Here is a 17495-nt window from a genome sequence, read left to right as displayed (position 1 = left end):
AGCATTTCGCTACACTTGCATTAACATCTGCTAACCATGTGAATGTGACCAATACAATTTGATTTGATTTGATCTTTGCCGGTATTGCGCTAGAAATAATACAAAGGTCTCGCATTAATTAAGAGGTAAAAATGAGATCAAACTACTCAATATCGCCATCTGCCGGCCTTTGCGGTAGAACTGCAGAGAGAATCAACACAAACAAAAGTGAAAGCTATCCTAGCTAGATTAATTTCTCAAATAAAATACAAATGCAAACTTTTTAATTTCGCGTATAATTGATTACTTCCTTATGACATGTCTAAACAAGAAACATTTTATTCAGAGCACACCTCACCCTACCCTTGAAATAATCTCACTAGGACCTTGTGGGAGCCAAGCAACTCAAAAACAAGCTAGGGAGGGAGGGAGTGAGGGAGTGGGTGGGTGTTCATTGTTCAGCTGAGGAATTGGAAGTGAAACTCAAATGTGAACTGTGCACGAAAAAAAAAACCCTTGCAAAGAATTATACTGGATGACTGGTAGCTGTACAGCTCTGAATTATCTGTGCCGAGATTTCCCGCTGTCCACAGTAGTAAACGTCGACTTATGTGTTTTATCACCAGGTGGGTTGTAACTTCCTCGAATCATGCCCAGCTAACGTTAGCTAGCTAGCACGAAAACTTGAGGCATGGTTAACTATTTATCTAGCTAACGTTAGCTAGCTAGCACGAAAGCTAGATAAATAGTTACCCATGCCTCAAGTTAACATTAACTAAACAAAACAAATATTTGGCTAAACTGGCCACGTATTATTTTCTCGTTGCTGTATACTTCGCACGAGCTCTTGAACCTAGCTTATGTATTCTGGCTAGGTAACGTTAATTCTATAATAGACGTCAAAATTATGTTGATATGGGCCTTTCTCTTTTTACAGTGTGCAGAGATGGACTTGGACCGTCAAAAGCGCCAGGAGGGCATACAGAACGCCCTGGGATTCATACAGTGAGAAATAAACATTCCCCTGCAATTCCCACATGTTGTCAATAAATTGTAGCCAGTTGCTCTCTTACTTGTCATTCATCCTATACCCACAAACTAGTTCACATGTCAAAATTAAGATAGGTTATCTTTTCCTCTGTCCTAGGTCTTCTTTGCCTTATCCAAAGCCTGAAGGCTTTAAGGTAGGGATTAATGAATGCGATGACTGTCTTCTCTCTTGACCTTAGTCTAGGCATGTCTACACCCACTATACTGTTCCAAAGAACATGTGTGCTCATAGTCTTGCAGCTTGCCCTTTGCAGAGATGTTCTCCATTTCACATTTGGTTCATTATTACCATGGGAAAAAGTACCATGTCCTTTATGGCTTTTCCTGTGTAGTGTCTTTATTTCACTCCCATGCCATATTCCTCTCTTCCCTGAATGTCCCTCCAGGGGTTTCTGACCCAGTTGGTGTGTAACCTGCTGGATGAGGGGAATGCAATGTTCAGGGAGGGTGAGTGGCAGCAGGCCATAAAGGACTTCAGTGAGGGTGTTAACGTGGCCCACTATGCCCAGGCTGAGTCTCTGGAAATCCCCTCAGCCCTGCTGGAGAGTCTGTATTTCAACAGGGCAGCAGCCTACCACAGCATGGTGAGTCAGAGTGGTGTGTCACCAGGATTATGCATCTTTGATCCACAATATTGATGATTGAATGAGGTTCAATTCTGTATACAAAAGGTATGAAGTCATCTTTTAAATATAAGATTTAATAGCAATTGTGTTGTAAGCAAATGTGCTGTAGTGGGAAAATATTGAACCAATGGTGAATACCCATTGCACTCTCTCTATTTCAGTATTTCGTGTTGTTGCATCACATTGTTCTATTGCATCATGTGCAACATGTTTCAGCCTCATCATTGAACTGTTGCCATCATGCCAAAAGTCAGACACTTCCTCAACATCCCCTTGAAGTTACAGAGCCTGTATCATCTATCATTACCCCATTCTCATTAGCCTGTATTAACCACTGTCTGGCCTTCGTCTTTCACTCTGTGGCAGAACCCACACATTTCCTGTCATCTCTTTCTCTCCATCTCTCTCAGGGGGAGTATGAGCAGGGTGTGCAGGACTGTGACAGTGCGCTGGCTCTGTGCAAAGACAGTTGCAGGGCACTCTACAGGAAGGCTCTATGCCTGCGGGAGCTGGGCCGTTTCAGAGAGGCCTACAACTGCAGCACGGGCTGCCTGCTCACTACGCCTAACGTGAGTAACATTATGAATTACCCCTTCACATCAGAGGCTCTTTTCTTGGAGTAGAATAGTATGCACACCTTTAAAAGGTTAAGTAGCATATTGTTTTTATCTATAACATGTCTAGCACAGCTCACATTTCTTTTTACCACTTGACATATGTAATTTGGGATTCCTCATGATGATCCGCTAGTGGAGAAGGGGAGTTTAATTTCATACAAGTCGATTTGTTTCCACATTTCCTTCTCTCCTTCGAATACCTTTGATGTTTTTCAAAAGAATGTGAGAAGATGCGGCGAGGGGGGAGACCTCACACCATACTTTTGCAGTTCCGTGTAGCTCAGAAGAAGTGTATGTGAAATTCATTTAATAAAAAGCTTATTTAAATGTAAAAAAAATTATATATATTCTTTTGTACTTTTTATAGGACAAACATGTGTATGAGTTGGCACAGGAGCTAGCTAACAAACTGGGCCTGAAGATACGCAAAGCCTACATTAGCACACAGGTGAGAATCCCTTTCCAAAGCAGAAGGTCTAGATTCAAACAGCATGGCAACTTACCTTCCATGATAAGTGGCTTGGATTCAATTGTTCTCAATCTGCCATTCTCTGATCAAATCTGCCATGAGCTGTTTATACCCTGGTTTAAATCTCAATTTGGATTCATAACAATTGGAAGTCATTCAATTTGACATTTTCTTTAGGTTGCCTCTTTATGGAGTTAGTGTTTGTTTCCTTTGCAGGAGTCGGCCACTTCTGAGAAACGTAATGGGAACACAGCTCCTTTTGCAGGAGAGGCAAGTACAACAACTTTCACCATTACACTTTAAGGTTGGCACTACGCAGAAATCGCTCTTTCATTTCCTGGTTGCTGAAACTAATAGTTTGCCTAATTATAAGTTAATTAATTATAAGCTAGTATAGTTTAGAGAATCATTGTACCAGCTAAACCGCTCTGAAATATAATTTCCATAACCAAAAATATTTTTTTCAGCTGTTTGAAACTGGTGTACAAAACCAAAAGTAATAGACACAAAAACAAAACATAAGAATATGAACCATATAAATAGAGCACATAGAAAGATCTTTCGCTTTTTAGACTTGCTTTCAAGTAGAATGATAAATCTATAACCACATTTCTATGTGAATTTAGTTGGGCTGCCCAATAAGTTACATATTTCCACTTAAACTGGTTGAGATTTGGAATGTACTTTGGTTTACCTGTTGATTTATTGTCACTTAAACAGAAGCTGTTGTCTTTCTCTTTTCATCTTAAGATGTATGGCAGTGGTCTGGATTCCTTAAGTGACATCTCATCAGGTAGTAATTCTCCTGACCAGAAATGTTGAATTACCTATCACATTGTAATGTAAAAACTATCGAAGAAGATTTGTCAAAAGTAGCAATAACAATTGAATAACTTCTAGAAAATAAAACTCACCTGTTCTCTCTCCCTGTCTTTCAGTTGGTTTCTCCTGCAAGGCTCTATCTGCCGCTATCCCAGTTAGTGATGAATCCTCTCCCTCTGGTCCTCTGGTCTACTCCAAACTTCTGGGTAGCCCTGTCCAAGGCCCCCGGGGGTTGCCCATCTCTGTGCCTGAGTCGGAGCACCTGGATGACAGTGAGCTGATGGGAGATGATCTAGACAGCCTGCTGGACTGTGTGAGTTTGTGTCTACTGGTTGACGTAGTATTCTGATATATCTAACCTGAATCTGTCAATGCAACTTTTCATTCTCTCCCTCTCGTTGTCATTCAGATTCCCCCCCAACGTGCCTTTCCCACCATCCTCCCCAGCTCAGCTTGTGTCCCCATCCAGCTCCCATTTCCCTCACGTCTGCCCGCCCCCTCGCCCCGGCTCCCCCCAGCCTTTTTCAACTCAGCCATCAGCCAGCTCAACTCTCTGGACACCTTCCCAGGCATGGGTGGGGGGGATGCCCTGGGTGCTCTGAACTCTTTAGATGGCCTTGATGCTCTAGACTCTCTAGATACTTTAAACAACCTGGACACCCTTTCAGGCCTTGGTGGTGGGGATGCCCTGGCTCCCACAACAGCACTCTATTCACTTGATGCCTTAGATACCCTTGACTGTTTCTACCCACTTGGGGGCGCAATTGCAGCCAAACCAGTGGTGGTGGGGGGAGGGGGGCTGGACTCCCTCTCTGAGTTCAACCTGCCTGGTGAGTCGATTGAGGGTGGTAATGTCTTGTTAGCTTTTAGCAATGTATACATGGTTCATTTTTCTTTTAATGTTTAACACCAAGAAAGTTATGAACCTAATTTAGGTGTTATAATTGATTGTTCCGTTTTTTGTTCTCACGCTATCTTAAGGTGCAAGAATCTCCCACAATGTTCTCTCTGCAACACGTTCGCCCAAGAAGTCCAACAACACAGTAAGCCATTTATTTCTGTCAGCAGAATTTGTTGGACTCCCTCCCGTACATTGTGTACATTTAAATTTAAACATTTATTATGCAATGTTTAGGTCACATACAACTTTGTCTTTGGCGTTCGCCTTGACATATTAACCTAAATTAATTTCCATGGCGATGTAGGTGGTAAAGAATGGCCAGGTCTCCTCCAAGCTGTCTCAGCTGACCAAGAACCCCCTAGCAGCCACCCATGACTTCATGCAGGCCTGTGCCACGTGCTACAGATGGATAGGTACAGTAGTGTACATGATAAACTCCCTCTCAGCTCTCAGCCAGTGTCCCTCCCCAGTTTACTTCTTAATGTCTTTTTTTTTTTGTGTGTGTTTGTACTTTTTCTCCCCAATTGTTAGTTAGTCTTGTCCATTGCTGCAACTCCCGTACGGACTCGAGAGGCGAAGCTCGAGAGCCATGCATCCTCCCAAACACGACCCCGCCAAGCCACGCTGCTTTTTGACACACTGTTCGCTTAACCTGGAAGCCAACCGCACCAATGTGTCGGAGGAAACTGTACAGCTGGCGACCGAAGTCAGCATCCATGCGCCCGGCCCGCCACAAGGAGTCGTTAGAGTGCAATGGGACATGTACATCCTGGCCGGCCAAACCCTCTATTAACCCAGACGATGCTGGGCCAATTGTGCACCGCCTCATGGGTCTCCCGGTTCCTGCCGGCTGCCACACAGCCTGGAATCGAACCCAGGTCTGTAGTGAAGCCTCCAGCACTGCAATGCAGTGCCTTAGACCGCTGCGTCACTCGGGAGGCCCCCTACTTCTAACTAATAAGACAGACATTTTCAAGGCCATCATAGCACTGAGGTTCACCTCTATTGTTATCATTCTAGGTCCCCCCTTAACTCCCCTTTCTCTGTCTCTCTCAGGTCCAGGGGTCCTTGACTACCAGCACCAGGCAGAATTGGCCCACCGTTGTAAGCGGGACATTCTTCTGTGCACGATCAGGGCTTCAGAGCACCCTGTCTGGAACAGGGTGCGACCCCGCCCCACGCACAATTTTACTGGGCCGTTTGTGCTCTGCAAGGGTACGGAAAACAACAGTCACTGGTGCGGGAAAGAGGCTCTGTTTAGATGAAGATAATGTGTGTGTGTCATAGGTCAAATTACCCAGTCGTTTTAATCTGTGGAAAAAGGGTCCTAAAGGTTAGCTTTGGTCTGAGTTTGTATATGTTGTAATCTAAGTTCCTTCCCTCTGTGCAGAGGTGCTGGAGACTCAGAAGTGTAAGTATAGGGAGGGCTGTACATTTGCCTACTGCCAGGAGGAGGTAGATGTGTGGACCCTGGAGAGGAAGGGAGCCCTGAACAGAGAGCTGCTGTTTAACCCGCAGAGCCCCAACAATGACAGGCTCAGCATCACATGCCTGCTGCAGCTCCACAACGGCATGTTCATGTACCTCTGTGAGGTAGGACACACACACACACACACGTGTGCCCTTACACAGACACACCTCCATATGTCCAAGCTTTACCAGTGAAACATGGTTGAGGGCTGTGAGTCCCGACAGAGATCGCTGCAGAGCGGTCGTCATTTTTTATGCTGCGGGCGCGAGCGTGCAGTCAGACAGATGACTTTGGGATGAAAATACTTTTGTTGTCCCGCAGATTATTTGTAAACGGTCGTCTTTCTGCTTTGTATGCTTAAAAGCACAATTTTCGCATTATTCACACACTCTGCTTCAACTTCAGTAGCCTACCTCTCCTCTCCTAGTTGGGAGTGAGAGTTCAAGTGTGGTCTCATTGAAATAGAGTAGGCTGCCTACATTGGCGGAGAATCACGTGGCAGTTAGCTTAAATATGATTAGACTGTAGCTTACCACAGTGTGTATAAATACATATTGATAATGGAAAGAAGTGGAGGGCGCTCAACCAACATGAGATGAGGTGCAATAAAAATGGGATTCAAAAAATCAGTCGCGCGCAGACCTCTAAAACATGCCGTTCAACCTTACTCATGCTCCCCCCTACTTCTTGTGTCTGTTTACCTCAACTTTCCCCCTCATTCTCCCCCCCCCTTCTCTCTACTCAGCGGTGCTATGACAGTAAGCCCAGGATCATCAGTAAGTGCAGTAAGGAGGTGCCGTCCACCTGCTCCAACCCCTGCGCCCGACACCCATTCAACAAAAACAAGTGAGTCACGTTTGCTCCCTCCCCTCCCTCCCTCCCTCCCTCCCTCCCTCCCTCCCTCCCTCCCTCCCTCCCTCCCTCCCTCCCTCCCTCACACACCCTCACTCTTCCCCCCTGTGCCCTGCAGGTGCCTGGTGCATGCGGTGAGATCCAGCAGCGTGCACTACACTAAAATCCGCCCGCTGTACACCCAGTGCCAGTTGGACGTGTGCCGCCATGCCCAGCGCTACGGCTGCCAGCGAGAGGACAGCTGCTCCTTTGCCCACTCCGTCATAGAGCTCAAGTGCTGGACGCTTCAGCAAGACTCTGGTACAGTCAGATTGATGCACACACACTCATGAACATTGTACTTGGTCTCAGACACAGAGAGACATATATTTATTCCTGTCTAATAAATGTGAAAACATTTTTAAATGTAGAGGCCGATCTACAATAAAACATCTTTATTTGTAAATGTTAGTTTCTATATTAAAAGTCAGGAAAATTTCAACAAAATCCAGTAGGTGTCAGTAGACACTGCCGTTCAGTCTTGTCACAGTTGATAAACACTGTTTGTAAATACTGTCTGTAAAAAGTGATGTCTATGCTCGACTAGGCATCACTTTTCTGTGTATGTGCCTGTTCTTTAGGCGTCACTCATGAAGAAATTGTTCAGGAATCCAAGCGACACTGGCATAAACAGGAGCAGACCACGCACAAACCCAAGGTATAATATCCCTGCTATGCCACATCTCATAATATGGTGAGGCAATGGCTCCTGTGTAGTTTGTCTGATTCTCCACCTTTTGCCTCTCTGTTTTTGTCCCTGTGACTCGTTGACTATAAGCCGGTGTACATGCCACCACCATCTTCATCCTCAAGTGGTGGAGGTGGGGGAGGAGGCTATAACTTGAACCTGAAGAGGAAGTTTGTCTGTGGTCAGTGCTGGAGGGACGGGCTGGTCAGCGAGCCGGACAAAGCGCTTAAGTACTGTACAGCCAAGGCCAGGCACAGGTGAGGCTGCACCCTACCTAGCATCCCTAGCCAGATGGAGACCAGTGCTTCACTGTAGTATGCAACAATTCTATATGACTGACCACTGTTATTCACTATTGTCTATCAAATCAAGTTTATTTGTCATGTGCGCTGAATACAACAGGTGTAGACCTTACAGTGAAGTGCTTACTTACAGGCTCTAACCAACAGTGCAAAAAAGGTGTTAGGTGAACAATCGGTAAGTAAAGAAATAAAACAACAGTAAAAAGACAGGCTATATACAGTAGTGAGTCTATAAAAGTAGCGAGGCTACATACAGACACCGGTTAGTCAGGCTGATTGAGGTAGTATGTACATGTAGATATGGTTAAAGTGACTATGCATATATGATGAACAGAGAGTAGCAGTAGCGTAAAAGAGGGGTTGCTGGGTGGCGGGACACATTGCAGATAGCCCGGTTAGCCAATGTGCGGGAGCACTGGTCAATGTATGGCCAATGTATGTTAGATGTGTAGTCTGAGCTATGTGTTCAGTTTTTTGAATGACAATAGAGAATGTTCATCTCGGGGACACAAGCCAAGTTGTATGGAGCGTTTACAGCGAAGCCCTATGTAATTTAGGATAGTATCTTTCTGGAAAGTCCACCATAACTCTCACATCTCTCTCCCTGTAGTTGGACGAAGGAGCGTCGGGTGCTGCTGGTGAAGTTCTTTGAGGGAAAGAAGTGGGTGATGGTGCGGCCGTTGCCTTTTGCCAAGACCTACCCCCAGCAGTATGACGTGTGTGCTGCCCCCTGCTACTCCTCATGCACTACCTGCTAGAAATGATTTTTGATCGACTCAACCAAGCATATTATCATTGTGTCTATTTAACTTATAATGAACTATTATGTTAGTGTGCTCAAGGGTAACGGTATATATTGGTCAGTTGAATTTAATACTTAATCATTGACACTGTGCAAACTTGTTTCCACAAACATCCTCGCAGTCTGTGTGTAACGGCATAACGTGTCCCCCTTAGATATGTGCACATGTGGTGAAGCAGAAGAAGTGCCACTACATTGGGAACTGTGCCTTTGCCCACAGTGAAGAGGAGAAGCAAGTATGGACTTATATGAAGAACAATGGCTGTAAGTTTACACTATATTTTCGTTATCCATTAAACCTTTTGTTCCACATTATCGCCTTTGTTTACTTTGATCTATGAGCAGGATTGGTTCAGATGCCTATTATTCCCACCAGTACACATCAAATTTTATTGGTCACATACACATGGTTAGCAGATGTTAATGCGAGTGTAGCGAAATGTTTGTGCTTCTTGTTCCGACTACACAGTAATATCTAACAAGTAATCTAACAAATTCACAACAACTACCTTATACACACAAATGTAAAGGGATGAATAGAATATGTACATATAAATATATGGATGAGCGATGGCCGTGCGGCATAGGCAAGATGCATTAGATTCTATAGAATATAGTATATACATATGGGATGAGTAATGTAGGATATGTAAACATTATTAAAGTGACTAGTGATAACTTTATTAAATCAATTTATTAAAGTGGCCAGAGATTTGAGTCTGTATGTTGGCAGCAGCCTCTGTTAGTGATGGCTGTTTAACAGTCTGATGGCCTTGAGATAGAAGCTGTTTTTCAGTCTCTCGGTCCCAGCTTTGATGCACCTGTACTGACCTCGCCTTCTGGATGATAGCGGGATGAACAGGCAGTGGCTCGGGTGGTTGTTGTCCTTGATGATCTTTTTGGCCTTCCTGTGACATCGGGTGGTGTAGGTGTGCTGGAGGGCAGGTAGTTTGCCTCCGGTGATGCGTTGTGCAGACCTCACTACCCTCTGGAGAGCCTTGCGGTTGTGGGCGGTGCAGTTGCCATACCAGGCGGTGATACAGCCCGATAGGATGCTCTCGATTGTGCATCTGTAAAAGTTTGTGAGTGTTTTAAGTGACAAGCCAAATTTCTTCAGCCTCCTGAGGTTGAAGAGGCGCTGTTGCTGTTGCGCCTTCTTCACCACGCTGTCTGTGTGGGTGGACCATTTCAGTCTGTTCGTGATGTGTACACCGAGGAACTTAAAACTTTCTACCCTCTCCACTACTGTCACGTCGATGTGGATAGGGGGGTGCTCCCTCTGCTGTTTCCTGAAGTCCACGATCATCTCTTTTGTTTTGTTGACGTTGAGTGAGAGGTTATTTTCCTGACACCACACTCCGAGGGCCCTCACCTCCTCCCTGTAGGCCGTCTCGTCATTGTTGGTAATCAAGCCTACCACTGTAGTGTCGTCTGCAAACTTGATGATTGAGTTGGAAGCGTGCATGGCCACGCAGTCATGGGTGAACAGGGAGTACAGGAGAGGGCTTAGAACGCACCCTTTTGGGGCCCCAGTGTTGAGGATCAGTGCGATGATGTTGTTTCCTACATTCACCACCTGGGGGCGGCCCGTCAAAGTCCAGGACCCAGTTGCACCCAGGGTCTCGAGCTTAATGACAAGTTTGGAGGGTACTATGTTGTTAAATGCTGAGCTGTATTCAATGAACGGCATTCTTACATAGGTATTCCTCTTGTCCAGATAGGATAAGGCAGTGTGCAGTGTGATGGTGATTGCATCGTCAGTGGACCTATTGGGGCGGTAAGCAAATTGGAGTGGGTCTAGGGTATCAGGTAGGGTGGAGGTGATATGATCCTTGACTAGTCTCTCAAAGCACTTCATGATGACAGAAGTGAGTGCAACGGGGCGATAGTCATTTAGCTCAGTTACCTTAGCTTTCTTGGGAACAGGAACAATGGTGGCCATCTTGAAGCATGTGGGGACAGCAGACTGTGATAGGGATTGATTGAATATGTCCGTAAACACACCAGCCAGCTGGTCTGCGCATGCTCTAAGGGATGCTGTCTGGGCCGGCAGCCTTGCGAGGGTTAACACGTTTAAAATGTTTTACTCACGTTGGCCACGGAAAAGGAGAGCCCACAGGCTTTGGTAGCGGGCCGTGTCAGTGGCACTGTATTGTCCTCAAAGCGAGCAAAGAAGTTGTTTAATTTGTCTGGGAGAACGACGCCGACGTCTGCGACGGGCTGGTTTTCTTTTTGTAATCTGTGATTGACTGTAGACCCTGCCACATACGTCTAGTGTTTGAGCCGTTGAATTACGACTCTACTTTATCTCTTTACTGACGCTTTGCTTGTTTGATTGCCTTGCGGAGGGAATAGCTACACTGTTTGTATTTGGTCATGTTTCCAGTCACCTTGCCATGATTAAAAGCGGTGTTTCGAACTTTCAGTTTTGTGCGAATGCTACCATCAATCCACGGTTTCTGGTTAGGGAAGGTTTTAATAGTCACAGTGGGTCCGACATCTCTGATGCACTCGCTAATAAACACGCTCACTGAGTCAGCGTATACATCAAAGTATACGCATTAGTATTGTTACTTACGTTCCTCTTTGAACCTGTTCCTGAAGTGAAGGATATGCAGCAGATGTACGACATGTGGCTTACAATGACGAATCAAAACCGTCCGCCGGATGACACCCTGATCACCCAACCCGTAGAGGAGAAGCAAATTGTCATGCCAACCGACTATGCCGAGCCAATGGTGAGTAAAGGCACTTACTCACAAAACCTGTTTGTTGGATGTAGAACGCAAACAATACATTCACCTTTCTCATTTGTAAAAGCTGTCTACCACTATCAAGAAGGATTCTGTATTTTGATAGTGTGTGCATGCATCTTCATGCAATGTGTGCGTATGTCAGTGTGTATGAATGCGTAATGTACTATGAGAACAGTTTTACTTTGTGTGTATTCTAGAGCGGCTTCCATTGTCGTCTGTGTGGGAGGCATAGTAACAGCAAGCGCCAGTGGCAGCAGCACATCTCCTCAGAGAAACACAAGGACCGTGTATTCAGCTGCGAGGGAGAGGACGAGAGCCTCACCTGGACATACCGCTTCCCCGGACTCCGCCTTGCCCTTTGCACCAGGTAACATTCGCCCAGGGGAGGGTCTCAATACTGTAGTTCCTTTCTCATTACCCATCAAGAGATGCTCTGTATATGCACACAGAAAACACCTGGGATATGGCAGGGTTCACTTATCACACCCTTATCCTATTTGTTCCTGTCAAATTTTATCGGTGCACAGTGATTGACGTATGTATAATATAGATTGATGTGATTGACAGGCTGGAGAGTGGCTGTCCCGAGGGGGTGAGCTGTGACTACGCCCACAGTGTTGAGGAGCTGGTGGAATGGCAGGAGAGGAGGGAATTCCTGCGGCGGAAGCTGGCCAAGGCCCGTGAAGACATGCTCATCATGCCAGATGAGTTTGACTTTGGGAAGTACAACTTTCTCCTGCAGGACTGAGGCCCCTGTCCCCTATGTGAGACACTTGCACCTGTAAATAGACAGCAGTCGTCTGTTTTGTTGAAAACCCTGGGGGGTATTTTCTTTATTAGTTAACAGTTAATACAGTTTATACCTGTTTGAGCTGGTTAGGACTGCAAGTGCCTTATTTGTCCAATATTTTCTAAAGGGCTTAACAAATGAGGTCTTGGTTCCGAATTTCAGTGGGGGGGCAAAAATGTAATTTAGCACTGCCATTTAACAAAACCGTACTGACCAAATATCTCCATTAATAGTCTGTTTAATCTATATATGTCTTATTGGGGGATATTAAGAATTCATTTATGCTTGCGTTCTGATGGGACTCTTTATACAACCCTCAAACTTTCACAACTGTTCTTCCATCAAATGAAAACCGGTTTTGCTGGAAGGCAAAAGTTATTCACTTTCACTTTGTTTGTGCGTCTTATGCCAATTTAAAGCTGCAATGTGTAACTTTTTGGGTGACTTGAGCAAATTCACATAGAAATGTTAGTTATAGAGTGGTCATTCTCATTGAAAGATCTGTTCTATGTGTCCTATTTCTGTGCTTAATGTTACGTTTTATTTTTGATTATTTTGTTTTTGTACACCAGCTTCAAACAGCTGAAAATACTATTTTTGGTTATTGGAAAGATATTTCACAACAATGTAGATGGTACAATGATTATCTACATTGCTTGTTTTGTCACTAACTGAAATTAGGCAAAGTATTAGAAGTTTAGCAACCAGGAAATGGTGAGTGATTTCTGCATATTGCATCTTTAAAGAATTTGCTGCTGCCATTGTAGACAGACAAAATGTTACAGAATATGATCACAGTAATACAGGGGTACTGCAGGGTGTTCATGGAAATATAAAAATATTATTTTATTTCAATGTTTTTATCAATATTGCTAGCAACAAGACTGAATTAATTTTAAATTAAACATACAATATAAAAGAGGGTAATATCTCTTTTCTAATGATGTCAACTTTATTTCTCAACTCCTAATATTGAGCAAATTACACTCATTGGAGCTAATTGCACTCACCGGACAGTGTTTCTCCTATATTCATTTAGCACCGCTGCTAAATAGTTGCCACCGCTCCAAAAAAATATGATTAAACATTTTCGGGCTGTAAAACGTTTTCAGTGTAAACATAAACAACTAAACCAGATATAAGGTATGTAGAAATATATAATGGAGCTATATATTTTAAATAAGATCATTTAAGAACAACCACCAAAATAAAAACTTGTTTGTCAGGGAAAATCTCAAATTCAAAACATTTTATGGAATTTGATTTGAAGTCACTCCAATAGCATAAGAACATGTTGTAAGGCATGGCAAAATGTGTAGAATTTTCTGTGGTGTCCATTTTCTGTGTGGTCCAGCGGCACATATATATGCCGGAGTTGGCGTGGGTTTGAAACCGGCCCACTGCCCCTTGACGCACCCTTGACTCACCCTATCTCTTCAATAAAGCAAAAATTACGAAAGGAATGAGACTGCCACGGTCATTCAAAAATAAATTACTTAAACTTAATTTTCTCTCAGCCCGATGATATAAATTGTGTGGAATTGCAGGAAACTAGCTTTAAAACAGTAACATTTTCTCTCCGCCTCATGACAAACAAAAAATACAAAATTTGTCTCTGCGGCCAAGAGGAGGGCGTCTACAATTAGCGGTTGGACTCTACCACACCTACCACTACTACTGACTAAATAGATTGAGGATGCTAACTAAGGCCTTATCTGTGGGTAGATAATTTACCCATAATTTAATATCCAATACAAGAGAGATTGGAAGTTCCTCAAATGTGCCTGTAGTAGAAGTTCCTATCTAGCGTCTAGACTCACTCATGTTATGCTGAAGAAAAGATTATCTGCCCAGTAAATTTGAAGATGTGAATAAATGTATCTCCACATATGTAGTCCTGCACATTAATACATTATATCAATGTTGGCAAACAATAAGTAATAACATGGTAGTTAAACCTAGTAAAATAATCTTATTGATTTCTATACCTTAGTTCTTTGTTACCAAATCATACATTGTATTGTTGGGTTCAGAGTATGCTTCTGGGTGTGTCATTCCTGTTTTGCAAGGGCGGTGGCCTAAAAGCTAAGACTGAATTCTAAATAAGGAGAGGGAGAATACATAATTCAGAGTTGTGCAGATGAGAGCATTTAGCCTGTAACCCTAGAAGCTGAAAGAGGCAGTGAAGCATACCTAGTCTCAGGGCATTTTGTCTTATTCTGTATGTAAATCCGAGACACGCTATTTAGTATGATAAGTTTACATTTTGTATGGTATGTGTTCATTTGTGGATTTCCATCACCCGTACAATATGTTACGAATTAGCAAAACCTGTATGGTATGTTACAAATTCTAGCTAGGTGTCTAATGTTAGCTAGGCTCGGGGTTAGAGTTTAGGAGGTAGGCTAAGTAGCTAAAAAGTAGTAAGTAGTTCAGAAGTTGCTGAAGTTGTCCATGATGAGATTTTAACTCGCAACCTTTTGGGTTGCTAGACATTCATGTTATACGCCAACCCTTCCACCTTACTTTAGTTTTTGTCTTAAGTAGCCATCTGTCTTATGTAACCATACCAAACGTAACATACTAATTTGAGTGTCCCGGATATACATTTACTATGTTACGTCTAGTCTATGAGACCAGGCTGGGTGAGGGGTAAGGGAGGGGTTAACATGCTCACTTTTTGGGGGGGGTTCTCTTGAAATATTGAAAAGTTCTGTATACATCACTGGTAATTGTGTTAGTTCATAAGCTTTGCACATGGGAAGTGTGTTTTAATACCAGCTTTAGCCAGTATAGAGAGGTAATGGATACTCTCGGAATGAACCAAATGGAAGGTTTAAGTTTGTTACTAAATACTATTATTTCAATGACAATTATGGCTATAACGATTTTGATTTACAATATTCTAAAATAATCTATAGAGTGGGAAGTGGTATGTTTCCTACTATGCAAACAAAGTCAGTGAGCTGGATCATGTTGATTTGCCTTAGGTCAGCTTTTTCCAAACTCTGAACGTTTTGTTTTTTTCCCTGACACTACACAGCTGATTAAAATGATCAAAGCTGGATGATTAGTTGATTATTTGAATCAGCTGTGTAGTGCTAGGGCAAAAACCAAAACATGCACCTCTTAGGGTCCCAAGGACCAAGTTTGGGAAACTGCCATAGGTTTTGTCCTCGATTAAATCATTCTAATCGAGGACTGAATCACATTGACCTTCATCACATCCATCTATGTCATTGAACTGACTGCACCACAATATATCTGCCTATGTTGTTTGTCAAGGACTTTTTTTCGGGCAGTTTAATCCTTGCTGGCTGGAAACAGTTCTTGAAACTGAAGTGCCCCCTCTCAAAGCCATCAAAATGACCCCTTTATAAAAGTGCACCCTTGTCAAACACTATTCACACTGCTCTCGTGACCACTCTATTTAATTGTAGCTGCCATACTGATTGAACAGATGGTTAGAGACTGCAGTGTTTGTGCATTTAATTTCCAAGATCATGGCACCTGAGAAAACAAAAATGAATTGTTTGAGCTATTGACCAAATCTGACATGTTAAATAAAACTATTTTTGAGAGGTAATAGATCCATGATTTTATTTTATTTTTTACTGTTATTGACAATTATTTTGTTACTTATTGTAATTTATTACACAACTATAACACTACTACTGACTAAGGTCTGTTATCTTATCAAAGGACACTTTTTATATATATATTGTGTAAAAATCTGTTGTGTTGTAGTTAGTGTGGTTCATGTCATTGAGGTTCAAGCGGAGGGTAAATGATTTCCACTTTCAGATCTTCTTCATGACGTGCTGTTTAGTGTCCCGAATGCTTGCGAGTGCGTGATGAGATGGGGGTTTCGCACCTTTGTGGTCAAATACACAAACCGGCTCCCAACTTGTAATTGGCTGATGGGTATGATTGACAGACTATACAGCAAACCGAAACTCTGGATAAATTGAAAGATTAGTATCCTTGGTCTTTCACAGAGTACGTTCTATATTCATAATGTTATACACTTTGCAAGAACTTGTAATTATTACTATCAGACAAAGCAATTCAAGTTTTATTCCTGAAGTCTTCAAAGCCCTGATGGAGTTTCCATTCTCGTTTTCCATCGACAACGGTAGTAGAAATCGGTGTGAATTTGTTTTACCCTTGCTATTCTCTTTAACACACTTGTGACGATAGAGACACATTTATCCCGATAGAGGGTTACTTCATGCCAGTGACGTTAGCTACATTCATACAGTAATGTTTTAACAGTCAAATTTCATTAGCGTCCTGCAACTTCCTTGTGTTGCTAACTAAATGGACTGATGCAATGTCATTGAAATATAAACTTTGCAGCATGTGCAACATCTTCAATTGCTTACACTATAGTTACTGGCTGCCTGGGTTTGTTATCAAACTTGTCAATGTACTATTTCACAAAACATTACATTTTCATGTCTTGGCAAACTGCATTGGATGATTTGATACTGTAACACACTTGCTGCCAGCAAATATCACTTTGCATATTATGAAGTGATAGTTTCTTGTGAGACTAACGTTAGTCAGTGTCATTACATGTTTTGTTACATTCGTTAATAAAGTAGATATGTATCATCTCCTTGTTTTCTTAAAAGTTTAGGAATATTTGACTATATGTCCATTTGACTGAACTGCCTTGTGATCACCCATGGTTATATGCTGCACTGTCCGAACTAGAAGCACAAGCATTTCGGTACACCCGCAATAACATATGCTAAACACGTGTATGTGACCAATAACATTTTATTTGATAACAGGAGCTGGGATGAGAAACATGTTGGCCAACTAAGGCGTCACAAGCATGGTAGGCATCCCTTCCACTTCCAGCATTATGCTGTTATTTTTGGCACCGCTGTGCTTAAGGCTGGCACAAATGTGTAGCCTAACAAAGCAGTGACAGGCTAGTCTTGTGTAAATCATATGGGAGATTCCCATTACATAGGCCTACTCTTTTAATTGTACATAACTAACCCCTCTGTTAACAGGCCTTGTATATTCAGAATATTGTGTAGGCTGTAGGACACTTGTGCACACAGCGTGCCCTCATTATGCGGAGAGGTATCCTCACTACTTGATGTAGTCCTAGTGTATGTTCACACACTCATCATCATACCCTCATTTTTTATTTAGATCCCAAATCCAGTGCCTTTGCTTTTCTGTCTGACATGTTTTACTGAATTGTGATGGACACAGGCCATAGCCATTCAAATCAAATAAGTTTGACACGTACACATGTTCACTTGCAAGGTCTTCCTCAACAATGCAGTATTCAATATCAAAGAAAATAGA

General features: G+C 42.9%; 1 protein-coding gene across 2 annotated transcripts; it reads left to right on the top strand.

Annotated features, from left to right (window-relative positions):
* The first annotated feature begins 411 nt into the window (after window positions 1-411).
* Window positions 412-16781, top strand: LOC106607163 (zinc finger CCCH domain-containing protein 7B). Of its 2 annotated transcripts, XM_014203803.2 has the most exons (23): window positions 412-605; window positions 917-984; window positions 1127-1163; window positions 1416-1613; window positions 2066-2224; window positions 2640-2720; window positions 2958-3011; window positions 3492-3534; window positions 3680-3876; window positions 3973-4393; window positions 4545-4606; window positions 4769-4877; window positions 5521-5679; window positions 5855-6057; window positions 6681-6781; window positions 6906-7087; window positions 7408-7484; window positions 7605-7771; window positions 8427-8532; window positions 8774-8882; window positions 11223-11356; window positions 11572-11741; window positions 11942-16781. In XM_014203803.2, exons 2-23 carry the CDS (start codon window positions 926-928, stop codon window positions 12120-12122), a joined length of 3009 nt encoding a protein of 1002 aa, XP_014059278.1. In that variant the 5' UTR covers window positions 412-605; window positions 917-925; the 3' UTR covers window positions 12123-16781. The 2 variants fall into 2 exon arrangements, with proteins under 2 accessions (XP_014059278.1, XP_045576408.1); XM_045720452.1 differs by lacking the exons at window positions 412-605; window positions 917-984 and having other exon boundaries at window positions 1002-1163.
* The last annotated feature ends 714 nt before the right edge of the window (window positions 16782-17495 follow it).

The sequence above is a fragment of the Salmo salar genome, chromosome ssa06 (genome assembly GCF_905237065.1).
Source record: "Salmo salar chromosome ssa06, Ssal_v3.1, whole genome shotgun sequence".
Lineage (NCBI taxonomy): Eukaryota > Metazoa > Chordata > Actinopteri > Salmoniformes > Salmonidae > Salmo > Salmo salar.
The sequence above is the reverse complement of the archived record's forward strand: the minus strand, read 5'-3'. Positions and strand labels throughout refer to the sequence as shown.

Bases quoted from the DNA above. Each gene is read 5' to 3' on its own strand.
- LOC106607163 (XM_045720452.1), top strand. From the start codon at position 1,017: ATGTTGTCAATAAATTGTAGCCAGTTGCTCTCTTACTTGTCATTCATC. The intron at 4,394-4,544 runs GTGAGTCGATTG...CGCTATCTTAAG, and splicing joins CTCTGAGTTCAACCTGCCTG to GTGCAAGAATCTCCCACAAT. The intron at 7,088-7,407 runs GTACAGTCAGAT...CCTGTTCTTTAG, and splicing joins GACGCTTCAGCAAGACTCTG to GCGTCACTCATGAAGAAATT.